The sequence below is a fragment of the Bufo gargarizans genome, chromosome 1 (genome assembly GCF_014858855.1).
Source record: "Bufo gargarizans isolate SCDJY-AF-19 chromosome 1, ASM1485885v1, whole genome shotgun sequence".
Lineage (NCBI taxonomy): Eukaryota > Metazoa > Chordata > Amphibia > Anura > Bufonidae > Bufo > Bufo gargarizans.
In genome coordinates, this window is record NC_058080.1 from 372,255,046 (window position 1) to 372,282,986 (window position 27,941).

Consider the following 27,941-nt stretch of genomic DNA (forward strand, 5'->3'; position numbering starts at 1 on the left):
GGGACAATTTGGGGGGTAGGAATATTAATACCTTGGAGAGACTGTAGGGCGGCCGGAGTTGATACGGTGGCCTGGCTTTGGCCGGACGTTGGAGGCTGGACTTCCAGGACCTCAACTCTGGACTGGATGTCCGAGACTGAGTTGACTAACCCGTTGATGGAAGCTTGGAGCTGGGAAAGCGACAGCTGTATAGATGACAAGGAAGATTGTTCCTCGGAGGACCCAGCCTCAGACATCAGGATCCTATAAAGTTCCGCTTTCCTGGCTGATGATGGATACCGGATCCCTTTCCTGTTTAGCTCAGCAATTAGCTTTGGAATGGTCCAGTTGCGGAGAGATCTGTTGCTGCTGCGACCTGAGACTACTGAGCCTAAGGAAGACACATTGTCTTCTGTACCAGACAACTGGGACATCTTGGATCCGCTTTGGCTGAACCGAACTTGTGAAGAATGAATTGATCTGGATTGCCGCGGATAGAAAGGTCAACAATAAGAGCTAGGTGAGGAAAACATGGACTGAAATAAACAAGAACAGAACCTACCAATGCTAGGATCTTGTTGCGTGTATCTTACCTTGCAGAACTTTTGCCTACTTTGGATTTTATGACGGCTGGAGACACTCCTAGGAATCTGAGGGAAAATTTTTGTAAACTGAATAAACGTGGCTGTGAGAAGAGTGGGGACCGCGAGACCCCTACGAACGACCGGAAGGCTCGTGCCCGGCCTTGACAGACTCGGACGGGGTATGGTAGCCCCGATGTGACATGAGATGGGAGCCGCAATGGCTAACTTGAAGGAGCTGGATGTTGCCCAACGCCTGGTACGACCTAGGAACTCAAGAAGGACAAAATGACGTGACCTGCCATCAGACAGCTGAACCTTAACGATCCACGTAACCATGCCGATCTTGGCCGGACGAACTAGTTAACAAGGAACGCCAGATCCAGACTGAACGATATAGGTGACACCACGTTGAACGAACCTGAATGGTCCCGAGACCTGTGCCATGGACTGGTCTGGCGGTCCATGTGCCGGGCGACAATGAACTGGGGCCTGGACGATCCAGGAAACGTGCCACACGTGATGGGCGCCTGGATGATTCCGGTAACATACAACAATTGCTTGGGGCTGGACGATCCAGGCAATTGATAGCGATAGGCCATGGCCTGGACGATCCAGGTGACGTACTGACAATGGCCTGAACCTGGATGATCCAGGTGACACACAATATTGAACCGGGCCTGGACGATCCAGGTAACGTATTTACACATGACAGGGCCTGGACGATCCAGGTGACATACAACAATGGCCTGATCCTGGACGATCCAGGTAACCGATAGCAATAGGCCATGGTCTGGACGATCCAGGTGACGTACCACAACGCACTGGGCCTGGACGATCCCGGTGACGTACAGACGATGGCCTAATCCTGGACGATCCAGGTGACATACAACATTGAACCGGGCCTGGACGATCCAGGTAACGTATTTACACATGACAGGGCCTGGACGATCCAGGTGACATACAACAATGGCCTAATCCTGGATGATCCAGGTAACCGATAGCAATAGGCCATGGCCTGGCCAATCCAGGTGACGTACCACCTCGCACTGGGCCTGGACGATCCAGGTGACGTACAGACAATGTCCTAATCCCGGACGATCTAGGCAACCGATGGCAATAGGCCATGGCCTGGACGGTCCGGTGACGTACCGCATTGCACTGAGCCTGGACGATCCAGGAGACGTACAGACGATGGCCTAATCCTGGACGATCCAGGTGACATACAACATTGAACCGGGCCTGGACGATCCAGGTAACGTATTTACACATAACGGGGCCTGGACGATCCAGGTAACATACAACAATGGCCCAATCCTGGACGAACCAGGTAACCGATAGCAACAGACCATGGCCTGGACGATCCAGGAGACGTACAGACGATGGCCTAATCCTGGACGATCCAGGTGACATACAACATTGAACCGGGCCTGGACGATCCAGGTAACGTATTTACACATAACGGGGCCTGGACGATCCAGGTAACATACAACAATGGCCCAATCCTGGACGAACCAGGTAACCGATAGCAACAGACCATGGCCTGGACGATCCAGGTGACATACAACATTGAACCGGGCCTGGACGATCCAGGTAACATACAACAATGGCCCAATCCTGGACGAACCAGGTAACCGACAGCAATAGACCATGGCCTGGACGATCCAGGTGACCTACAACATTGAACCGGGCCTGGACGATCCAGGTAACATAATTACACATAACGTGGCCTGGACGATCCAGGTAACATACAAGGAATGGCCTAATCCTGTACTGTCCAGGTACATTAAGGATGCCAGTAGACTGGACCAGCTGAGACGCCTGATGCCAGCCCTTGCCAGCCGTGATGGGAGTGACCCGATCTCTGCGTCTGGCAAGTGGTTGAGGAAAGGTTCAGCAGTGAGGCAGTGAGGCGCGCGCCACCTGTTCCTGACTCACTGCTATGCTCACGCTGTGCGAGGCGAGTTTCAGGCGTCTCCGGTGGGTAAGCGAGCGGCCCGATCTGCGCTCAGCAGGAAGTGGCTGGGGAGACAGCGGAAGCCGATGCGTTCCACCGTGGACCGCAAGCCGGAATGAGAGAGCGCAGCTGCCGGCCGCGCCGATGCGAAGTTAGCAGGACTTACTTGATGAGAAGGAACTTCTCTCCGGACGTACACCGAACAGCGAGACGCACCAGACACAAGTGAACTTGGAGGCCGGCTAGATGTGCTCTTCCTACAAAGTAAGTGAGACACACCGCCTGTGGGAAGGTATTGGAGGGAATATATAGGGAGCTACGCCCCGCCCACAAACACAGGCTGAAATCAGCCTTAATACTTGTTAACCATGGTGACCTGCAAAGAAACGTGTGCAGCCATCATTGCGTTGCATAAAAATGGCTTCACAGGCAAGGATATTGTGGCTACTAAGATTGCACCTCAATCAACAATTTATAGGGTCATCAGAAACTTCAAGGAAAGAGGTTCAATTCTTGTTAAGAAGGCTTCAGGGCGTCCAAGAAAGTCCAGCAAGTGCCAGGATCGTCTCCTAAAGAGGATTCAGCTGCGGGATCGGAGTGCCACCAGTGCAGAGCTTGCCCAGGAATGGCAGCAGGCAGGTGTGAGCACATCTGCATGCACAGTGAGGTGAAGACTTTTGGAAGATGGCCTAGTGTCAAGAAGGGCAGCAAAGAAGCCACTTCTCTAAAAAAAAAAAAAAAAAAAAATCAAGGACAGATTGATCTTCTGCAGAAAATATGGTGAATGGACTGCTGAGGACTGGGACAAAGTCATATTCTCCGATGAAGCCTCTTTCCGATTGTTTGGGGCATCAGGAAAAAGGCTTGTCCAGAGAAGAAAAGGTGCTCCAACAGCAACTTCTTCCAACAATCCAACAACAGTTTGGTGAAGAACAATGCATTTTCCAGCACGATGGAGCACCGTGCCATAAGGCAAAAGTGATAACTAAGTGGCTCGGGGACCAAAACATTGACATTTTGGGTCCATGGCCTGGAAACTCCCCAGATCTTAATCCCATTGAGAACTTGTGATCAATCCTCAAGAGGGGGGTGAACAAACAAAAAACCACTAATTCTGACAAACTCCAAGAAGTTATTAAGAAAGAATGGGTTGCTATCAGTCAGGAATTGGCCCAGAAGTTGATTGAGAGCATGCCCAGTCGAATTGCAGAGGTCCTGAAAAAGAAGGGCCAACACTGCAAATACTGACTCTTTGCATAAATGTCATGTAATTGTCGATAAAAGCCTTTGAAACGTATGAAGTGCGTGTAATTATTTTTCACTACATCACAGAAACAACTGAAACAAAGATCTAAAAGCAGTTTAGCAGCAAACTTTGTGAAAACTAATATTTGTGTCATTCTCAAAACTTTTGGCCACAACTGTATTCTCTCTTGGGAGATTCTGTTTACCTCTGAACTATTACTTGGAAAACACACAGGCCGGACCTAGTTTATGACTGATACATGGACTTCATAAGACTACATTGTTATTGTAGACCTGAAAATCCATATCCACACTCAACACCACACTTCAAATTGATTACACAAGAAGGTACAAAGATAAGATTTAAGTATTACAATGCATTAAAAAAAATACCTCCTGGACTGGGCATTATAGGTGTGCCAGGTGGTCCTCCGCCACCTGGAGGACCCTAAATAAAGACATAAAACATATAGAGTTATATAGAGCAAAAGACAAAGCAGAGTACAGCTAACCCAACCTGATGATCACCCTCATTGTGAATGGATCATACAAATGGCCACTAGGTAAATATCCAGAAAGAGACGTTACATTCCTTATAGCTATGAGGAAGACTGGTATTGAAATTCGGTTTTGTGAATTTTAATCTTTCTATGATGTGTTTATCAATAAAATTAAATGTGGATTTTATCTACGTGCTGAATATAACGTCTCTTTTTAAATCCTAAAGGTATTGTCTCACTTTAGCAAATGGCATTTATCAAGTACAGTAGATAATACAAGTAGTTAATACAATATTATAGGAAAAGGTTCTGGCCTCTCTGGTGGCTAGGACTTACAGTAGTGTGCAAAGACTGGTGCTTTTTCCTATAGTTTGCAGTTGTTATTGGTATAAAATGAATTAATCAAAAATGGTTCTATTCTTTCCGTGAATGATGCTATAATAACAAACTGTAAGGCTGGTACCCTTATAATGGAACTAACATGGCCTTACTGACAAACGCGTTGCTCAGTCAAACACAAAGTTGCTTTCATTTTTCCAAAGCAATGTTAAAATGAGAGATGAGCTCTGGTTGATGTCGGCAACACAGCCATTTTTCCTGTGAAGCACTTTTGATAAATGAGACACTATTTGGTGTATAAAGAGTAGCAATATGAAGGGCTATAAGTAGAGAAAAAAAAACGTAAAAACAAATAAATAAATAAATACAATTTCTCACCACATAGTTTCCAGGTGAAGATGATGAATATGCTATCTGGATGTGGAAAAAGATAACAACTAAGTTACTAACCAACATTAACAATAAGTAAACTAGTAAAAACTCCAGCAAACTCCGCTCTTTAATGACATTTCACAGTCTGCCACAATATAATTTACATAGTTACACAGATCGCTATTACACAGATTTTCACAAAGATTCCATGCCAAAATGTTGTGTATTCCATCTTCCATTGATGTTTTTCTGCTACATATTTTGGTGTGGAAACTGCACAAAATCTGCTTGGGAACCACAGTCGAGTAGCAAAACGCAGATTAAGCTTATTGAAATTGGGTAATCCACGCACTTGACAAGCAGCAAATTAGCAACAGAAATAAACAATCTGGCATCTGAATTCTAACAGGGATTCCATCATGTGAGCAGGGCTGGATCAACATTGTCTCACAGCAGAAACATTTTTATAGTCTATTTTCAAAGGCAACCAAGAGAAATGTTAAGCCTCCTGCACATGACCGTGGGGCCACTGTCTGTGTTGTGGCTGACAAACCGCTGGCATCGGTCATGTGCAGGCAAAATCCACAACAGAAAAAATTGTGGCAGATCAGTAGCTGAAAATGGGTTGTTTTTTGTAACTTGGAAGAGTTTTTAGAGAATTTCTTGCAAGCGTTTTAGAAGAGTTTTTGAGTGAGGCTTTTCTGTTTTGACTTGTACAATCAAATGTGCATTGCACACTAGCCAGTATGCACAATCTAAATGCAGACATTGAGCCAATATTGCTAAAAAAGTCCTACTCTGAAATCTGGATTGTGAATGCAGCTCCAATGTTTGTATTGGTAGGCACACTTGCATACAGGAATCACTATTATTGATGTTTATCATAACATTTATTATATATAAATAAAATTATAAAAAATATAAAAAAAATACATAAATGGAATATCTATTTAAATACAATATTAGACTTTTTACATATTTTTTAAATAAGTATTCCATTTAAATAGGTATTTCATTTACGCATTTTTATTTTTATATTTTTAATAATTTTATATATAATAAATGTTATGATAAACATTCATAATCTACAATAGTAATTCCTGTATGCAAGTGTGCCTACCAATAGAAACATTTGTATTATAATATTTGGCATTGGGTATGCCATTTGTTAGAGCACCTTTATTCACTGGACCCAGAGGGGTGAGCTACTAATCACACTATAGCTCTGGTGTACAACCTGTAATTTCATATCAGCACAAGATGCTAAATGTTAATTTATATGCTTTTATCCATTAGTAATAAAATGTTATCCAAAGGTGGATAGATATCTAATTTATTTCATGTGTTATTTTCTGGACATTTAAGTAGCCAAACTTTTATATATTCATTTTATTGTCAAGTTACTAATCTATAAAATTATTTAGCTGGCTAAGGAACAGAATAAAATTATACCAGCTGCCATAAATATTTCTGTATGAATTTTGAGTTACAATATTAGCTCATTCACAATGGTTAAATAGGTCATTTTGCTGCCTCACTTTGACTATTGCAAAACTTCAGCGTTTTAGGTTAGACTAGCCTAGGGTCCTTACATGTGAATTTTGTACTTTCGAATCTTACCATAAAAAAAAAAAATGCCATTTTTATTTAGGGCATTAGCATTTTTTGCTATATTTATTTATTTTATGCACTTATATAGCGCTACTATATTCCACAGCGCCTTACAGACATTAGCAACCAACTGTCCCCAATGCGGCTCAAAATCTAAGGTCCCTATCAGTATGTATTTGGAGTGTGGGAGGAAACCCACGCAAACACGGGGAGAACATACAAACTCCATGCAGATGTTGTCGGATTCGAACCTAGGACCCCAGCGCTGCAAGGCACCCGTGATAACCACTGAGCCACTGTGCTGCCAATATACATATACAAAAAATGCAGATGTAAAAAATGCCACTAAAACAAAAAGGTGCCACCAAAAGGCTATGTTTGAAAGCATCTTTAACATTACATAGTGTTGTTTCAATTTCATTTAGAAGCTTACCGAATTAGCATTGGGGTTCGGCCATGGACCTCTCCCTCCTGGGCCCCTATGTAAAGAAAAATATTAATAATTTTTGTGATGAAAAATTGGAAGACACATCACAGCATGAAACCAAATGCGCATGTGCCTACATGTTCATTCCAGGCATTCCAGGTCCACCTAAGGAATTTGGAGGTGGTCTCATTCCACTGCCGTAGTTCTAGGGGAAAAATAATTATTTTAGAGAGATGACATGGTTATTTAGAGCTAGCCAACAGTGTTATAATATTATTATATTTCAGAAAGAAGTTACATTAAAGGGGTAGTCCAACATTCAAGTGTTTTTTTTTTCTTTTTTTTTTCTTTTAAAACTCTAGTGGGAAGCATAGTTACTTACTCCCTGATGTTAAGTTCTGACTTCAAGGATACATGGCTGTCTTCACTGTGCTTTTGTCCCCAAACATAAACTTCTGGCATGGATGGTGATCATGTGTGCCGCTGCAGCCAATGACTAGCCACAGTGGTGACATGTCCTCAAGTGATCCAGCAGCGATGTACCGCTTAGGAACACATTAACACCTCAGTGGCACAAGTGACCCCCCATATGTTCTGGAACTTTAAATGCAATGAACAAAGTACAGTGCTGGAACTGAGTGTTGGGGTTGAGGTAAACATACTTCCCTTTACGAGTCCCGCTTGGTGGAGTTAGGGTTATTTAAAAAAAAAACTAAGAAAAAACAAAAACATTTGAACTTATACAACCCCTTTAATAAACTTTGGAACATAAAGTTTTCTTAACAGGTTACCTGAGGTCCCATGCCTGCCATGCCTCGTGGTGGGTTCATTCTTTGCATGGGTCCGCCCATGTTTGGATGTCCTGGAAAACAACAAATAATGAAAAGATTATCAGAAACAATCAAAGAATGGAAATGAAGCATACTTATAAACTTAAAAATGCATTGCAATCATTATCTATCTATCTATCTCACAAATGCATGGAGTACCACTAGTACACTATTCCTAATACTTACTCTATGCATGGACGCTGGCCAACCCTCACCAGTTGTTGAAGGCATTACAGCAGGTAGAAAAGGGCACATTATTTGCTCTAAATCTCTGTGAATTTCCATTGCTAGTGCCAGCTGCTGAGCAGTGCCTCAAAGGAGAGGTAATGGGACTCCTAGCATCCTCCCTCTGCTCCTCCCGCTACCTCTTCTCAAGCAAAGTTAAAGTTACCATATGGTGTTAAAGCAGCGTTCAGCTATTCTAATTCATGTACTTAGGATACACTACACAAGTACTCCTTAATGGCAGAGAAGGCCTGTCTGGGGAGTGCTCAGGACGCAGTCTGTTCTGCTTTGAAAGGCTGCTGTAAAATGCAGCCCAGGTCTTGGTGACACTGTAATTATTCCTGCACTTTTGTCCTTTTATGTGCCCAGCACTAATGAGCCATTGGTGACAAAGGAAATATGTACCGTAATGCAGAGGAACATTAGCGTATTGTCACAGGGCTCATTTTCCTTGGTTCGTGAAGTAAATGTCATGTGACAAAAGACCGTTAGCACTGGGGTTGTATGACACAACCAACCAGCGTAAGTGTTAACAGTAAAATCCTTAACAACAAATACACACAACAAAAAAGCCTTTACACAATAGTCTTGTATGCAGTGTCCCACTCCATATTAGTAGTGGGGCCCTGTATACGTATGAGTATTTGCAGTATGTTATGTCATTATATGTATGTATATTGCTGTCATTCCTTCATTCCTTATAACAGGCTGGTAAACCACCACTTCACATCGGTCACTATATATATTGTGGGGATCAGCTCAAACAGTGACTTCAGGTGTCATTTAAACAATAGTCTTTTATTGTGTTCAAACACAGCTTTAAACAAATGCTCGCTTACTTCAGCGGGTAAACCCAAAGAAACACAGTTCATATGAAATGGTCCAACTCACAGTCCTCTGTAGTTCCAGAGTTCCACCACCCGCTGGAGAGGGGAAAAAGAGTAGGCAACGGCAGGCTTATCCACAGCAACACACCACACAGCTTTACTCCCAGTCTGTTACACTTTTAGACTAGGAACCACACCCCTAGCTCTCCTGGGATTCCTGGCTTAAATAGGCCAGCCAACACCTGGCCTGGATACGTGAGAGTAGTCATCCCACCCTGCTCTTTGACTATTCCAATGAAACCCGGCCCGGATCAGCTGCAGCTAGCAGCTAAACTACCTCTAGCAACTGTCAGTAACCTAGGGTTACTGACGAAACATTACCGGTTCATTTCACTGAGGCCAGGCACCTCGGTGACACGTATCTATCATCTATTATGGCACCTTGTGCCTTCTCACATATCCCCCCCTCTGTCCAAAGCCGGGGGCTTGGACATCTTTAGCCCCCAGACTGTGTACCCTTGACAGGGCGTCCGCATTCCCTTGCAACTTGCCTGGCCTGTGTTCTACTGAGAAGGAGAACTCTTGAAGTGCAAGGAACCAGCGGGTAACTCGGGCATTATTCCCCCTCTTCTCTCGCATCCACCTTAGGGGAGCATGGTCTGATACTAACCTAAACCTCCTTCCTAGTAAATAGTACCTCAGGGAGTCTAGTGCCCATTTTATGGCCAGACACTCCTTCTCAACGATGGCATAATTCCTTTCTGCTGGGGACAGTTTTCTACTCAGGTACATCACTGGGTGCTCTTCTCCATTCACTACCTGAGACATGACTGCACCCAGACCCACATCGGAGGCATCGGTCTGGACCACAAACTCACGGGAGAAATCCGGGGCTATCAACACTGGTTGCTTACACAGGGCCTGTTTAAGCTCTTGAAAGGCCCTTTCCGCTTCTGGGGACCACTTCACCATAGCAGACTTTGTGCCCTTTGTCAGGTCAGTCAGGGGAACCGCTATTTCTGCGAACCTGGGGACAAACCGCCTATAGTAGCCCACAATACCCAGAAATGACTTGATCTGCTTCTTAGTTAGTGGACGGGGCCAATTCTGAATTGCTTCTACCTTGTTAAGCTGGGGTTTAATCTCCCCTCTCCCCACTATGTAGCCCAGGTATCTGGTTTCCTCCATGCCTAGGGCACATTTGGCTGGGTTTATCGTAAACCCCGCCTTCCTTAGAGCATCAAGGACGGCCTGAACTTTTCTGAGATGGCTTTCCCAATCGCGACTAAAAATGACAATGTCATCTAAGTACGCCGCGGCATACTCCTTATGGGGCCGTAGTACTTGGTCCATAGCCCTTTGGAAGGTGGCAGGGGCCCCCTGCAAGCCAAACGGCATTCTTACATACTGAAAAGACCCCTCAGGTGTTGAGAACGCAGTCTTCTCCTTAGCCTCTTGCGACAGTGGGATCTGCCAGTATCCTTTAGTGAGATCTAAGGTGCTAATATACCTTGCGGGGCCTAGCCGTTCGACCAGCTCATCTACCCTGGGCATAGGGTAAGTATCAACTGTGGACACTTCATTAAGCTTGCGGTAGTCATTGCAGAATCTCCACTCCCCGTTTGGTTTTGGCACTAACACTATGGGGCTGGACCAGCCACTTTTAGACCTTTCAATCACCCCTAGCTCCATCATCCTCCTAACCTCTTTGGAAATCACGTCCCGGCGGGCTTCAGGGATCCTATAGGGTTTTAAGTTCACTCTCACTTGGGGATCTGTGAGGATCTCGTGTACTATCACATTGGTACGGCCAGGGGTTTCTGTGAAGAGATCCGTATTCCTCTGCAGCAGTTCCCTAAACTGTTGTTTTTGGGAGGGGGATAGGGTCTCTGAAATTTTAACAGCTTCAATGGTGGACCCTTGTTGAACCACCAGGCAAGAAGCTTCAGGTGGGTCTCTCTCCTTCCAGAGTTTGATCAGATTGACATGGTATATCTGGTAGGGCTTTCTCTTCCCTGGCTGGTGTACCCTATAATTGACCTCTCCCACTTTTTCCACTATCTCGTAGGGACCCTGCCATTTGGCTAGGAATTTGCTTTCGACAGTAGGGACTAACACTAATACCCTATCTCCCAGATTAAACTGTCTTAGACAAGCGGACCTATTATATACCCGGGCCTGTGCCTCCTGAGCCTGAAGCATATGTTCCTTTACAATGGGCATCACCCTTGCCATCCTCTCTTGCATCTGTGCTACATGCTCTACTACACTTTTGTAGGGAGTGGCCTCACTTTCCCACGTTTCCTTTGCCACATCCAAGAGACTTCTGGGGTGTCTGCCATATAGTGATTCAAAAGGTGAAAAACCTGTGGAGGACTGGGGCACTTCTCTAATAGAGAACAGTAGGTATGGTAACAGACAATCCCAGTCCCGCCCATCCTTCTCTACCACCTTCCTCAGCATGGCCTTTAGGGTCTTATTAAAACGCTCCACAAGGCCATCCGTCTGAGGATGGTATACGGAGGTTCGCAGCTGAGTGACTCTTAAACTTTGCACAGTTCCCTCATCACTTTTGACATAAACGGGGTCCCCTGATCTGTAAGAATCTCTTTGGGAATACCCGTTCGGGAGAAGACCTGGAACAACTCCCGGGCAATATTTTTGGACGTGGGGTTCCGTAGGGGAACAGCCTCGGGGTACAGGGTAGCGTAATCAGCGATTACGAGGATGTACTGATGCCCCCTAGCGGACTTCACCAATGGGCCTACCAAGTCCATTGCTATCCTTTCAAAGGGGACCTCAATGATTGGTAAGGGAACGAGAGGGCTACGGAAGTGTGCTACTGGGGAAGTGACCTGACAAACTGGACATGATTGACAGAATTCCCTAATCTCTCGGTAACACCCCGGCCAATAAAATCGTTGTAGGACCCTCTCAAGTGTTTTGTCTGCACCCAGGTGACCACCTAACACATGGGAATGGGCCATGTCCATAACCATACGTCGATATGGTTCCGGGACTAGTAGCTGCTCTATCACTTCGTCCCGTATCTTGGTCACCCGGTATAATAGATCCTGATTCAGGGCAAAGTGTGGAAACCGTTGGTCGACCCCGGGCTCTTGCGGAACCCCATTAAGGACCTCCACATTCTCTAGTGCCCCTTTTAAGGTCAAATCTCGAAGTTGGGCCGTACCAAACTTTCCCCGGGATACCTCCAAGTCGGGGACATTTTCCTCTGGGGTATCCTCTTCCTCATTGTCTCCCAGCAGGACAGTCAGAGGAAACTCCTGGGTCGCCTCTGGACTCCCACCCACAGGGTTGCATGGGCCGGCGCGGTGATTCGGCATAGCAACCTTTGCCCACAGGTCCCAGAACAGGGGGCAGTCACGGCCAATAATAACCTCATGCAGTAAGCATTTCACTACTCCCACATGGTGGGTCAGGGCAGTCCACTCTGTCTCCAGAGTAACCTGGGCCACCGGGTAAACTCTGGTGTCACCATGAATACATGTGACTCCCAGATTTTTCCCAGGGACCAACACATGAGGAAGAGAGGCCGAGATCAGGGTGACCAAGCTCCCTGAGTCCAATAGTCCTGAGACCAGAGTTCCATTGACGGTTAGTGTACACATCTGGGGTCCCTCCCCCCCTGTGGGTACGGCGCTGCAAGCTGGCTGCGCAAAGAGGGAACTGCGCCGGCCCACAGAACAGTCCATGGGCTCCGTGGTGAGGGGACACTGGGCTACCATGTGACCTGGGGCCCGACATCTCCAGCAAATGATTTCCCGAGAGGTTCCTCTGGGTATGGGTTCAGGCATCCCCCTGGCCTTGACACGACCCTCTCGAGTAGGCTTGGCCCCTAGTCTCTGACTATATGAGTCCTTCCGGGCCCCCCAATATATTGATTTCAGGTTCCCTGGACCGCCCAGGGACTTCTCCATGGCATGGAATCTCTCCACTAGTCCCACCAGGTCATCTGCTGTCTGGGGGTCACCCTGTGTAACCCAGCACTGAATGGGGTGAGGAAGGGAGTGCATGTACCGGTCCATGACTACACGCTCCACCATTTCAGCAGGGGAGCAAACCTCTGGCTGCAACCACTTTTGAACCAGATGTAGCAAGTCAAATAGCTGGGACCTCGGAGGTTTGTCCAGGCAATAGGTCCAGTACTGTACCCTTTGGGCTCGCACTGCCAAAGTAACACCTAGCCGTGCCAGGATCTAGGCTTTTAACTTGGGGTACTCTTTTGCGTCCTGCAGGGCAAGATCATAATAGGCCTTTTGGGGCTCCCCAGTTAAATACGGGGCCAGGACTTCAGCCCACTGATCCGGTGGTAGCCACCCGCTCGAACACCGTGAGGAAAGCCTCAACGTCATCCTCCAGGGTCATCTTTTGTAAAGCTTCCCTCACAGTCCTCCTGACACGGTGACCATCATTCGGAGTGGGAGGAGTTAAACTCTCCCGGGTGCGAACGGCGTCGGTCAGAACGGCCATCTGCTGGATGAGCAGCTTGTTGGTCTCTTGCTGGGCTTGCATCGCGTCCGTATGTGCTTTCTGTTGCTGCAAGTTTGCCTGCACCAGGTGCTTAATCACTTCCTCCATGGCAGCTGGTGTGGGTTGGCTCTGTGTTGCAGCTTTGACCCAGGACATGAAATTCGACCGCGGGTTTATGCCCGCATCCGACACCACTTGTGGGGATCAGCTCAAACAGTGACTTCAGGTGTCATTTAAACAATAGTCTTTTATTGTGTTCAAACACAGCTTTAAACAAATGCTCGCTTACTTCAGCGGGTAAACCCAAAGAAACACAGTTCATATGAAATGGTCTAACTCACAGTCCTCTGTAGCTCCAGAGTTCCACCACCCGCTGGAGAGGGGGAAAAAGATTAGGCCACGGCAGGCTTATCCACAGCAACACACCACACAGCTTTACTCCCAGTCTGTTACACTTCCAGACTAGGAACCACACCCCCAGCTCTCCTGGGATTCCTGGCTTAAATAGGCCAGCCAACACCTGGCCTGGATACGTGGGAGTAATCATCCCACCCTGCTCTTTGACTACTCCAATGAAACCCGGCCCGGATCAGCTGCAGCTAGCAGCTAAACTACCTCTAGCAACTGTCAGTAACCTAGGGTTACTGACGAAACATTACCGGTTCATTTCACTGAGGCCAGACACGTATCTATCATCTATTATGGCACCTTGTGCCTTCTCACAATATATATATATATATATATATATATATATATATATAGAGAGAGAGAGAGAGAGAGAGAGAGAGAGAGGGATAGGGAAGTTAGTTCAGTCCAGTACTAAGTGTGTGAAGTGTAGCAACAGTGAGAGAAGTGCAGCAAGAGCAGCACATGTTTAGCCCTCAGCTAAGGAGGGGTACCTCTGGCATCAGACCCACAGAAGTCAGATGCCTTAGCCAGACTAAAGGGGACAGAAAGGAAGTGGAGGACCAAAGCTAGGGCTGGACCTGCTGTACCTGGAAGTGAGCTGGCATTGAGCTACCCCTCTGACTTGTCTGCAGACCAAAGGTAAGCCTGAACAGAAGAACCCCAGTGTGTTGAGAAAGTATAAGGAGAGCCTAGTGGAGGTGAGAATGTTGCCATAGCCTATAGACTCCATTAGCACCCAATGTGAGACAGGAGTTAGCCTATGGTGGGTGTTCACAGTCTACAGTCAAGTATAAGCTGCATGCAGAGCCACATTCCTCTATCGACAGTGTGGATAATACTTTTGGAAATTGTGAGTAAGCCAGAAAGGCAAGACATATGTATAATGGCCGTGTGAAGAAGTTTATTGATGTATACTCCACACCTGGAAGATAGTCAGTCAGAAGTTACAATAGCCTGAGTGTGACGACAGTCAGTATCTCACCAAGAGCCTGTTACTAGGATTGCAGCCACAGCTAACTGTGATGTGCTTTTGCATAGATTACAATACAACTAACTCTTCCATATCACTGAATCTATACTTCTACCTCAAGGCAAGTGATTAACACAGTAAATGTTACAGTTATTTATACAAGCCTTCCCTGCACCTAAAACCCTATACCATCAAGGGGACCTCAACCAACATCTGGTAGGAGATCCCTTAACACCAGAGTGTGCCCCGAAGGAATCCGGTGCTATCCTTCTCGTGACTGTCCTCTACCTCTGGTGTGAATTCTGGAACTGCCAGATGCGGCCGAATGTCTTCCAGCCCCACTAGGTATAATGGGGTCCGGCAGAGATCTTTACATATTTTGGCAGACAAGCCGAGAACCAGCGTTAAACAAACCTCTGCATGCTGTGGTTTGTGTCCATCCAGTTTGTGTCTGCCAGAACAACCATGCTGGAGTTTCACAACGGAGGTGAGAAAGTAGCCTCTCAGTTACAGGGTGCTTACAAGATCTTTGAGAGGCCAAGAGCAGCAGGATGCCAAAGACAGCAGGACCTGATGCTTCCATCTTGGTGACTTCATATGAGCATGCTGAGAGCCTCAGGAGGGGGAAGTAGCCACAGACAGCTCGTGAGAGCACCACATGACAAAAAACAAGTCCCCTTCCCCCCCCCCCCCCCCCACTAGCCATGGCTGTTCTACAGAGCTGAAAGCAGGCTGCACCAGAATTCTGCCTTCCTCTCACCTTCTTGCAGAAGCTTGATGCATGCAAACTGTTTGTATATTCTTTATTTATGAATATTTTTCATAACAAGAAAAAGGGATGACAAGTACATATGACAAGAGTACAAATATGTATAAGGCACTGAATTAGATAGCATGAAAACTGAGTGAGCAGTCTCGATACTAATGGACCTAAGCATAAAATAAAAGGAGAAAGAGGAGGTCGCACACAATATATGTAAAACCCCTCACCCCTCCGGTCTAGACACAGAGGCACATACAGTATTAGAGAAGTCAGATGCCTATTAATTACTAGGATCAAGAGTACTGTCAGAACAGTAAAGGACAATATAAATCAGAAAACGGGAAAAGAAACACAAGAAACACAATAACCGGATGGGTCTGCGATGGAGTTAGTGATCCGGGAGCATCTTTATAATGCAGATAGCATATTGCGTGGGTGAGATGAGAGATCTGCTGGAAACTAAAGTAACTTTGACAAGAGCTTCGTATTATAGTAAATGGACACTGAAAGTAATAAGTGAAAAGGGAGTGTAAAAGGTTATAATCGTCTCTATAAGGACGATCCTTATGGGTTAGGTCAGGAGGAAGCGAGCGAGAGCTATAACATACCTTCTTTAACAAAGGCGCGTGGATTTTAAGTTCTCAGGTAATTTCCATGAAAGTCCAACCATGGTTGCCAAATCTTTAGAAATGTATGTCTATTACTCTTATCCCAACCTAACATTTCTTCCATAAGACATATCTGGTGAGTTTTCTCTATCCATTCTTTAATGGTAGGGGGGTCTGGGTTCCTCCACTTGGTAGGGATAATATATTTAGCTGCCGCTATCATGTGTGTGGCCAAGTTATTAGCAGAGGGCTTGAACTTCTTCTGGGGCAGCCATAGTAGAATAAGGGCAGGGGACAGGGCAATCTGTAACTTGCACACTTTATTAATAATTGCCTCCACCTCAGACCAAAAACTCAAGACTTTCCTACATGACCACCAAATATGAGTAATGGAGCCTCTATCTTCTTGGCATCTCCAGCACTCATCAGAAGGCGAGAGGTGGGCTCTATAAAGAAAGTCTGGGGTCCTGTACCACCTTGACAATATTTTATAGGAGTTTTCCTGAATGCATATGCATCTGGAGAAGCCATGGGAGTGTTGTAAAATGGTTTTAATGATCTCATCGTCTGCCAGGGAGACCTGAAGTTCCTTCTCCCATACCCTCAAGTATGTAGGTATTTCCGTGGAAGAGTTCAAGATTAGTTGGGAATAAAGTTTTGAGAGAATTTTAGGGGGAGGATTGGGCAGAAGGGTATAATTTTCTAGCCATGTGGGATCATTATAGGGCACTACACAGGTCTTCTTAAATTTTTTGCAACATAAGTCGAAATCTAATTCCATTAAGGTGGACCATAGATGACTAGGTATATGGGTTTGGGCTAATCTCAAGAGTTCTGATATGTCAGTGGATTTAATCAGGTCAGCTACCTTGAGCACATTTAGGTATCTCCAAGCTCCATGAAAGTCACCTCCATCTCTATTGAGGTAAAACGGGAGAACAGACAAGGGAGCCATGGGGGAAAGTCTGCCTGTGGACATTGAGAGGGCTGCGGTACTGTCACAGACCTGAAGCATACCTCGTGTTAGGGCACTTAGAGAGGTTTTCCCTTTTTTGATAGGTGCTTGAACCCATAGTCGGTGAAGGGCATTGTCCCCAAGTAAAGCTTTCTCCAAATCAACGTGTAGGGCTTTATTGTGAGGTCTGGACATTTCAATCCACCTCTCTAGCTGTATAGCGTGAAGGTAAGTTTTTAAGTCTGGAAGGGACAGTCCACCTTTGTTATGCTTCCTGATAAGAAGGGAGTAGGCTAGGCGTGGTTTTTTGTTGGACCATAAAAAACTACTGAATAAGCTCCTGAATTCAGAAATGTATTTGTTTGACAGTGGTATAGGCAGACTTCTCAAGGAATATAGGATTCGCGGTAGTACATATGTGGAGAGTAGGTTTTTCTTACCTAACCAGGAAAGGAAGGGGAGCTTAATGGATGTCAGATAAGATTTAATCTTGCCAAATAAGGGGACATAATTAAGTTTAAATAGGGATGAGGGGTCTGCTGGGATCATGATCCCCAAATGTTTGATAGCCTCTCTCGGCCATTGAAAGGAGGTGCTAGTTTTGATGGCTGACATGTGTTTCTCTGAGGCAGTGATATTGAGAATTTCAGATTTGTCATAGTTGACTTTGAAATTTGAAACCTCTCCAAAGTCCGAAAATATCTTAATCACCTCTGGGATGGCAACTTTAGGATTCGTTATAATAAGGAGCAGGTCATCCGCAAAGGCTGCCAGTGAGTGGGTTCTTCCATTCACTTTCAAACCCTTAATAGCCTCTGATGTTCTTAGTTTACAAAGGAGCATTTCCAAAGATAAAATGAACAATGCAGGAGAGAGAGGGCAGCCCTGTCTCGTTCCATTGGAGATGTGGAAAGGAGGAGATAAAGTTCCATTAATCAGGACCCTAGCTGAGGGACTTGCATAAAGGGAAAAAATGGCTGAAATAAACGATGCATGCAAACTGGAAGATACTAAGCGTCGGGACCAGCTGGAGGAAAAGGGGAGGCAGCAGACAAGGACATGTAGCTGCTGTAAAATACTATACTATATACTGCTGTACACTACTATACACTGCTGTACACTATTATATCGTTGTATAGTATTTTACATATATATTGCTCAATACTATTATACACTGTTATATACTGCTGTATATTACTGTAAACTGTTATAGACCGTTGTGCTGTTATACACTGATATATACTTCTGATTACAATTTTGCAGTGTTACATACTGTACGTGTGTGTGTGTATATATATATATATATATATATATAGTATATATACACACACACGTATGTGTGTCTCGGGCTTGGGGCACTATTATATTCTTGAAGGGAGGCAGTATGCATAAATTATTTCAAGATTTCAAGCAGGGAGCACAATGTATAAATTGTATATTTTTAGTGGGTTTTCTCAGGGAACACGCACTGTGTTCCCTGAGAAAGCCCACTAAAAATATACAATTTATACATTGTGCTCCCTGCTTGAAATCTTGAAATAATTTATGCATACTGCCTCCCTTCAAGAATATAATAGTGCCTCAGCCCATGATATTGTCTATATCTGTTATGTTACAGTGTGGTATTGCGCATATTATTGATTGTATAGTGGTAGTGTTCACCAGTTCCTAACTGTGTGATTAAGGACAGTGGGATTTGCCCCAGTGTGTGCTGCTGTAATGATGATGTGTACTGTATGTGGTATGTATGATATGTTTGTGTGCCAGGCCTGCATTTCAGTACCAGTCCAGGTCTGGTACAATTACAGTCCACACACTGCTTGGTCTGAAGCCTTGACCACCTACTGTCTGCCTCCCATCCAAGTTCAGCCTCCTGGTGGGTAAATTTATGCCTGTTGTTGTTGGTCACTGTAGTTTGTGTGTCTGTTTACCCTGCTTTTTAGCCCTGATGAGCGCTTTCTATTTAGAATCAAACATTTTTTAACTCCTTCAGGACCTCTTCCATACATCAACAGTGGTAGCCTGGGGTTTAAACATGGCACTGACTCAGAAGCTGAGCATGCGACATAGCTGCTAGCTATCTGCTGTTTTACAGAGCAGACACCCAGAGACAATGTCCTTACATTTAACCCCTCTGATGCCATGGTCAATTGCAACCATCGAATTTGAGTGGTCGGCAATATTGGGAACAGAATGGCATCCCCCGCACTGAGATCAAGGGAGCCATTCGGAAATCAAGGCCAGCCTTCTTAAGGATCCAAGCCCTGCCACAGCTATGTTACTATGGTGCCTTCCTATGACAGATAGGAATACAGTGACTCTCCCACAGGCTGCAATGTTAAATCATTACAGTCTATGGGAGAAGTGATCAGATGAGTTCATGTTAAAGTCTCATAAGTGGACTTAAAATAAGTGTAAAAAAAGTTTCTAAAAGTAAAAAAAATAAAGATCATTGGTATTTGCCACGAGTCACAACCCAAAATGCCCTATTATGGAGGCCATTGATACTAATGGGGGCACTCTTGGGGAGCATTATCGCTATTGGGGATAGTGTGATGTGCACTTTTACTATTGGGAGCACTATTACTATGGGGGGGACTAACTGTATGCAGGGCTGGGACAAAGGATAGGCAGGATAGGAACCTGCCTAGGGCGCAATTAGACTAATTTTTATAGCGCTGCTCTTTGAACTTTAGGCTTGCTCCTTTCCATGTGGTCTGTTTGGCACGATCTCAGCCCCAGCTGTACTTCTGGCTGATTTAATCCCCATTGCTGAGATGGATAAGGGCACTGCGCAGCAGGTTAATACCTGGCTGACCAGAGCAGCACCCTTGTCCCAATCTCAGCAATGGTGATTTAATCTTCCAGAAGCACTGTGGAGACTGAGATTGTGGCACAGGTGTCAGGGGCTGTGCCATTACCAAGAAGTAGGCTAACCAATGACACCTTTCCCAAAGAGACTGATGGAAGTGCTCAATAGGTGTTTCACTAACCATTAAGCATCAGTATAATTAGGGAAGTGCTGATTGGTTAGTGTGCTGCTTTGAAAGGTGAAAGACCCAATACACTGCTGAAGGGATGTACGAGTCCTCCCCTCTTCTCAGGTTAGCAATTCCTCCTTCCCCCTGCCCTAGTTGCCTCACTGCCCCTTCATCTCCCCCAGCGCCTCACTGCCCCTTCATCTCACCACTGCCCCAAGTGCCTCACTGCCCCTTCATCTCATAGTTACATAGTTGATACAGTTGAAAAAAAGACATAAGTCCATCAAGCTCAACCAAGGGATAGGTGGGGACGCGAAGCCCAGAAGAAAGTGAGACTCAGATTTCTACACGTTTTCATAAGCATTAATGTTGTTTAGTTTTAAGAATTCATCTAAACCCTTTTTAAAACGGTCCACTGTTCCTGCTGTGACCACGTCCTGATAAAGTCTATTCCACAGATTCACAGTTCTTACAGTAAAGAAGCTTTGATGCTTCTGGAGACTGAACTTTTTCTTCTCCAGTCGGAGGCAGTGCCCCCTTGTCTTTTGAGGGCATTTTACATGGAACAGTTTTTCACAGCATTTTTTTGTATGGCCCATTTATATATTTGTATAGGCTAATCATGTCCCCCCTTAGACGTCTCTTCTCAAGACTAAATAAATTCAATTACTTTATTCTTTCTTCATAACTAAGACGCTCCATGCCCCTTATGAGTTTAGTCGCTCTTCTCTGTTCACATTTACCTTATTTAACTTATCTTGTACCATATCCACAGTTAGCCAATTGAGTATATCACTGGATGTACTAACAGCCCAGCACCACAGATATCAGCTCCTTTCACTTCTTTTGTATATACAAATAAAAAAAAAAAACATTTAGTAACTCTTTTCCTTATCTGTAGTGCGTCCTTTCTATGGACTGGTGCCCAGAACTCAACTGCATATTACAGATGAGGCCGCAGCAATACTTTGTAAAGTGGTAATATTACATCCCTGCCCCACGAGTCCATGCCTCGTTTAATGCATGACAATATCCTGGTGGCCTTAGAAGCAGCTGACATTATATGCTGTTATTTAATCTACTATCTACAGGGACACCCAAATCCTTCTCTATAAGTGATTCTCCCAGTGTTACATCACCGAGCACATATGAAGCACAGAGATTATTACTACCAAACTGCATAAGTTTACATTTATCCACATTGAACCTCATTTGCCAAGTTGATGCCCAATCATTCAGAGTGTTCAAGTCAGCTTGTAGTTTATGGACATCTTCCATAGACTGTACAGTACTACACAGCTGAGTGTCATCTGCAAAAATAGAAATGGTGCTATTAATCCCATCCTCAATATCATTAATAAATAAATTAAATAATAGACGGCCCAGCACTGAACCTTGGGGTACACAACTTATAACCCGGGACCATTTCTGAATAGGAATCCTTGACCACAACTGTCTGGACACGGTCCTTCAACAAGTTTTCAATCCAATTAAAAACTATACTTTCCAAGCCTATAGGTCTATGATTACTTGTAAAGGACCTAGACCTTTTTTTGAATATGGGAACAACATTTCGCTTGTGCCAATCACTTAGTAATGTACCAGTACTTAGAGAATCTTTAAAAAATTATAAACAGGGGCACAGCAATGACTGAACAGAGTTTTTTTAAGCACTCTTGGGTGTAATCCATCTGGACCCGGAGCCTTGTTCACATTTACCTTATTTAACTTATCTTGGACGATATCTACAGTTAGCCAATTGAGTATATTACTGGATGTACTAACAGCCCCAGCACCACAGATATCAGCTCCTTTCTCTTCTTTTGTATATACAGAGCTAAAATACCCATTTAGTAACTCTGCCTTTTCTTTATATTCAGTGATTACCCCCCTTTACCATTATTTAGGGGGCCTACCTGCTCAGACCGTGTTTTTTTTTTGCATTTGTATATCTAAAGAATTTTTGGGGATTTGTTTTGCTCTCTTTTTCCACCTGCTGTTCGATTTGTATTTTTGCTAATTTTATCTCATTTTCACAGATTTGATTAAGCCCTTTGTAATCTTCAAACACTACAGCTGACCCCTCAGATTTGTATTGTTTAAATGCCCTTTTTTGTCTTTTATTGCCCTTTTTACAGTAGCTGTAAGCCATGGGGGAAAGGGGGGGGGGTAATTTTAGCCATTTATACTTGTTACCTAAAGGAATACATTTTTAGTGCAATTATTCAATGTGGATTTAACGCTCTCCCATTTATACTCAATATTATTATGTGACAGTAGCTGTTCCCAGTCTATGCCATGAAATGCTGTCCTCAACCCAGGGAAATTAGCCTTTTTAAAATTCAGTGTCTTTGCTCTGCCTGTCAGGGTTTGCTTCTTATAGTTTAGGGGGAATATAATTATATTGGGGTCACTATTACCTAGTGTTTCTTGAACAGTAACATTTCCAACAAGCTTTGCATCATTAGAAATTGCCAGATCCCCTAGTGAAAACTTCTACAAACTGGCCCATAAAATAGTCCTGCAGCAAGTTGAGTCATTTTCTCCCCTTTGCGGTTGAGGCAGAATCATGACCCCAAGTCAATGTCTGGAAAGTTAAAATCTCCCACTATGACCACTGTACCAACCTGTGCAGCCCACTCTATTTGGTTATACAGTTGCGTTTCTATTTCCTCTGTGATGTTAGGGGGTCTATAGATTACACCAAGTATTATTTTTTCTGTGTTTATATCCCTTTGAACTTCCACCCATAAGGTTTCTCCATCCTCATCCACAATTAATTCTTTCACACTTGTCTTTAGATCATTCCTCACATACAGGCACACACCGTCACCTTTTCTATTGACCTGGTCTTTCCTAAATAGTGTAAAACGCTCAATATTTACAGTCCAGTCATGCGAAGAATCCAACCATGTCTCAGCTACACCAACTACATCTATGTGTTCTTCTAGTACCATAGCCTCCATCTCCTCCATTTTTCTAGCTAGACTTCTGGCATTTGTGAAAATAAATATTCAATTACTATTACCTGTAAAGTGAATATGTGGGATTTTTGGGTTACCTTGGTTGATGTTTGTATGTAACATGCCCTTGTTACCAGCAGTTCTATTTTTCATCGGTGTATAGTTCTGCCCAGTCTTCTCCCTACTTTCCTCACTAACCCCAGCCCCCACTAAATCCCCATTGTCCCCTCCTATATCCCACTCTCTATCTACACTATCTACCCCCTTATTAGTATGACCCCCCCCCCCCCCCACACACACACCAGATCCTAGTTTAAAAGCTCCTCCAGTCATCTAACCATTTTTTCCCCCAGGGCAGTTGCACCCTCCCCATTAAGGTGCAGCCCATGCCTACTATAGAGCCTGTAACCGACAGAGAAGTCAGCTCAGTTCTTCATGAACCCAAACCTTTCCTTCCTGCACCAGCTTCTGAGCAACTTATTTAACTCCCTAAGCTCCCATTGTCTCTCTAGTGATGCTCGTGGTACTGGTAATATTTCTGAAAACACTATCTTGGAGGTCCTGGACTTGAGCTTCTCTCCTAGTTCCCTAAAATAATTTTTAAGGACCTTCCATCTCACTCTAACTTTGTCATTGGTGCCAATGTGTACCATGACCGCCGGGTCTTCCCCAGCCCCACCCAGTAATCTATCAATCTGATCCGCAGTATGCTCAACCCGAGCACCTGGAAGACAACACACTGTTCGCCATCCATGGTCTCAGCGACAGATGACCCTGTCTGTCCTCCTAATAATTGAGTCCCTTACGACCAGAATCTGTCTAACCTTTGCTGCACTCCTTTTCCCATCCTTCCTGCAGCGGGCATCCTCCTGGTTGCTAGGAGAAATGCCCTGCTGCAGTGTTGCTGGTCCTGGGCTTTCATCCCTAATATCAGCCAAACAGGCATATTTACTAGGGCGTTCCAGCTCAGAACTAGCCTCTCTGGCACTTTTCCCTCTACCCCTTCTTCCTACATTAACCCAACTGCTGACCTGATAGTCCTGATCTTGCCCTCCTCCTCCCACCTCTATTTCACTGACCTCAGTCAGTGCATGCACAGTGAGGTCTAAGCCTCTCTCCAGTTTTGCAATGCCTCTAAGTATTTCAAGCTGCTTATTTAGATATGATGTGCCTCACTGCCCCTTCAACCCCCCCTTGCCACAGGTGCCTCACAGTCCTTCATCTCCCCATGTCCCAGGTGCCTCACTGTCCCTTATCTCCCCCTGCACCAGGTGCCTGACTGCTCCCCTTGCATTAGATGCTTCACTGTCCCTTCTCCTTCCCTGCCCCAGATGCCTCACTGTGCCACCCTCCTCACACAAAAAGCTCCAAGTGTCTCACAGTCCTGGTTGCCGATGGCACATACAGTAACAGATATAGCGGTTAAGAAGTGTTCCTTGGCAGTGGCTCTACAACCAAGCAACAATGCTCGGGTCAACTCTCCACTTCTATGCTGCAGCAGACTGCCAGCCACGGACCTCCACTGAGGCTGCATGCTCCACTGGTGGTGGCTTGCCCATGTGTGTATATGTAAAAGAGTGCCTATGTGTTGGCATGTTTGTATAAAAGTGCACTTTGAGTGCCACTGTAGGTCTATAAAGCATATTGTTGTGTGCATGAATGTACGTCCAGGTGTACATGTGTGTAAAAATGGATTCTTGTATTATTTTATTTTTAATAATAGTGAAGGAGATACTTTTCTTCTGACAAATGTAGGCTTGGTGCTGTTACTGGATTAATGTAGTAGCCGTCAGATCATTTTTAAACTTTAAATGCTGAGCCAATAATTGGGCTGAATAGTGACATGTCCCTGAGCAGCAATGACTGCTGGATTATATGCTGCTAAAGGACACGTCACCACTAAGGTGAGTGATTGGCTGAAATAGCGCATGTGACCCTGCAGGGACCAAAGTAGAGGGACATTAATGAAAAAAGTACTGGACAACCCCTTTAATAGGGTTGTCTGAGAGTTTTGAAAATCTTCAGGGGAGCAGACAGACTTATAAACAAAGACAAAACCTTTACACACTTGAATTGGCTTAATAGTCACTAAAATAATGGATGTGACATCCTCACTTCTGCTCCAATTAGGACCGGAAGCCCTGGGGGCAGGACCCACAGCTCTGTCACAAAGGGACCTTTAGCAGGAGAGTGAAGATTTTTCCCTCAATGTGCCCCTGCCACACGATTTTGACTGCAGACCGTGGGATATGCACTTATAGGCTTTACAGTCCCTCAGTTCATGGTAGAAACGATCTGGTGATAGATTTGTTGATCTGTTAATTGAATTCCATGTTATCAAATTTTTTGGGGAGGAAGATCAATTCAATCTGAAAATCAGTTAGAGGAGGAATATTATGTGGCAGCGTTGTGCTGAGATCTGCTATGAAAAGTTGCTGCTGTCAGTGTTTGTGTGTCACATATATAGTAGTCAGTATTAGCAAATTAATTCTATGACCCTGATAGACTTGGTCATAAATGACCTGCCTCAACCGGCTCTCTGTTCTGAAGAATGAAATCTACAGTAGCTCAGAACTGCCGTAGATTTCAGTCATTATTTATGCCAATTTCTGGGTTAAATAATGATGAATCAGCCGTGACCAATGGAACCTCCGTGGTCACACCCACTTTTCATAAACTTGGGGAGGGCGGTGTATTGTTACTAGAAAAGTCGCCAATGCAGTGAAAAGTGTATGGGAAGGAAGAGGGTGCAATTTTCCTTAACAGCCTAGGGCACCAAGATACCTTGTCCTGGCCAAGTAATTAGGTATTATTTTTGCAGTGCAATATTTGAAGGTATTGGGAAGCACAGAGGGCACAGTTTTGGGGATAGCATTAGGATAACAAAATTGGGCACCGGGAGTGGGAAGTTGCTAGAAAGGTAAAGAGTCTAAAATGTCTGTGTGCCAAACTCTGCAGAGACGAGATGCATCTGAAAGAAGTTGTCAAGGTGAAATGATCTCTGAATGGAGAAGGTGAGGACAGAGAATGTCTATGTAAGATGAGACATCACTGAATGTAAGAGGTATGTGGTGCTGTATTACCCTGTATGTTTTTAAAAGTAGGGCTTGAAGGGAGAAATTAGAGTAAGAAATTGACATGGGGGGCATAATTGAAATTTTTGCCTCAGGCAGCAGAAAGGCTTTTCACAAGTACAGGCTCTATAGAAGGATCAAGGGGGCCACCTACTGCCCCTTACAGCTAAGTACCCCTTGTCAACTGTATTTGTTTCAACTGCATCTGTGTCCTCAGGCTGTGAACAAAGTTTAAGGCCTAGTTCACACGAACGTATGGCTTTTATAGTTTTTTGTGGTCCGTTTTTCACGGATCCGTTGTTCCATTTGTTTCTGTTCCGTTTTTAAGTTCCGTTTTTCTGTATGCCATGTACAGTAAACAGTAATTAAATATAAAAAATTGGGCTGGGCATAACATTTTCAATAGATGGCTCAGAAAAAACTGAATGGATACGGAAGACATACGGATGCATTTCAGTATGTGTTCAGTTTTTTTTGCGGACCCATTGACTTGAATAGAGCCACAGAACGTGATTTGCGGGCAATAATAGGACATATTCTATCTTTCAATGGAACGGAAATACGGAAACGGAATGCATACGGAGTACATTCAGTTTTTTTTGCGGAACCATTGAAATGAATGGTTCCGTATACGGACCATATACGGAACACAAAAAAACGGCCCGTACACTCGCAAAAAAAAACGTTTGTGTGAACTAGGCCTAACTCGGTGGTGAAGCATGGAGCGGTCAGCTCTCTGCTCCACTATTCATTCTTAAACCAGTTGTTTGGCGAAGGCAGGCACGGTAAAGTGATATCATGGCGCCTGCCACACCGATCCACCAGACAAACTTTAACAGATCTGCAGTGATAGATATGCAAAGTTTGTCATGGAAATGTAGGAGATTATACCTTGTATGGGGGACACAAAAGGTGCATTAGAAGGTATTGTGGGCCCATTACACTGCATAATGTCCCCTACTTGTGCCCATCATATAGTATAAATTCTACTGTTTGAGGGTAGAATATAGGAAGAATTATACTGTATTGGGAACAGTAGGGGGCTAAATATATTTTTTAGGAAACTATGGGAGAACATTACTACTGATGTGAATACTCTTGAAGCACTAATATTTCTTTAGCACAGTATTTGGGGCACTGGGTAAAACATCAGGCACAGTATTAAGGTTACTAACAAGAAGAAACTAAAAGGGCACCAGACGAGGAAGCCTGTGTTAAGAACAGTGGAAAAGTGAGGAACCTTAAATGTCTGACAGCAAACTCTGTAGAGATTGTCTTAGCTGAAAAAAGTTATCATGGCAGTCTGGGCTGAAAGGAGAAGAACAAAGAGAATGACTCAAATCAGAAAAGACATCACCTGTGAGTCAGTGGATATAATTGTTGTGTAGTGCTGTATTCAGCACTGAGTTTCAGTTAAAAAATAATATCCACCCAGGAACCTTAGTGTTCTCCTGAACCAGTTACCTAGCCCTGGCATGTAAAATTATAATTGGATTGGCTTCTATTTCTTATGCTAGCATGCCTAGAATTCAAAAGAAATTGATTCCATGTGGGAGCTGCACAGGAAAGGAAATGTCCAAAATGACTGTATACGGTATTCCCCAAATCCTCTATTTTTTATGATAAAACATTATGTTGTGAATTCTGACACACAGAAATCAAGCTCTACCATTATTTCATGGTTACCCTTAAACACATATATAGTGCAATAGTGTCTAAGCAAGCATCAAACAGTGTAAACTTTGACAAAATTATCTAAAAATGTATCATATTTATCGAAATTACTGAAGCTGGATGATTGGGTGCATCTTTAGACACTCTAGTCTAAGTTT

General features: G+C 44.4%; 1 protein-coding gene across 1 annotated transcript in view; it reads right to left on the reverse strand.

Moving 5' to 3' along the window:
• LOC122920408 (single-stranded DNA-binding protein 3-like) overlaps positions 1 to 27,941 on the reverse strand; it is a 443,360-nt gene that overhangs the window by 38,520 nt on the left and 376,899 nt on the right. Inside the window, exons 9-13 of the mRNA XM_044269882.1 lie at positions 7,803 to 7,873; positions 7,149 to 7,216; positions 7,018 to 7,063; positions 4,980 to 5,015; positions 4,156 to 4,210 (exon numbers count right to left, since the gene is read on the reverse strand). Of these exons, the coding sequence (XP_044125817.1) occupies positions 4,156 to 4,210; positions 4,980 to 5,015; positions 7,018 to 7,063; positions 7,149 to 7,216; positions 7,803 to 7,873 (276 nt within the window). The remainder of the gene's footprint in view (positions 1 to 4,155; positions 4,211 to 4,979; positions 5,016 to 7,017; positions 7,064 to 7,148; positions 7,217 to 7,802; positions 7,874 to 27,941) is intronic.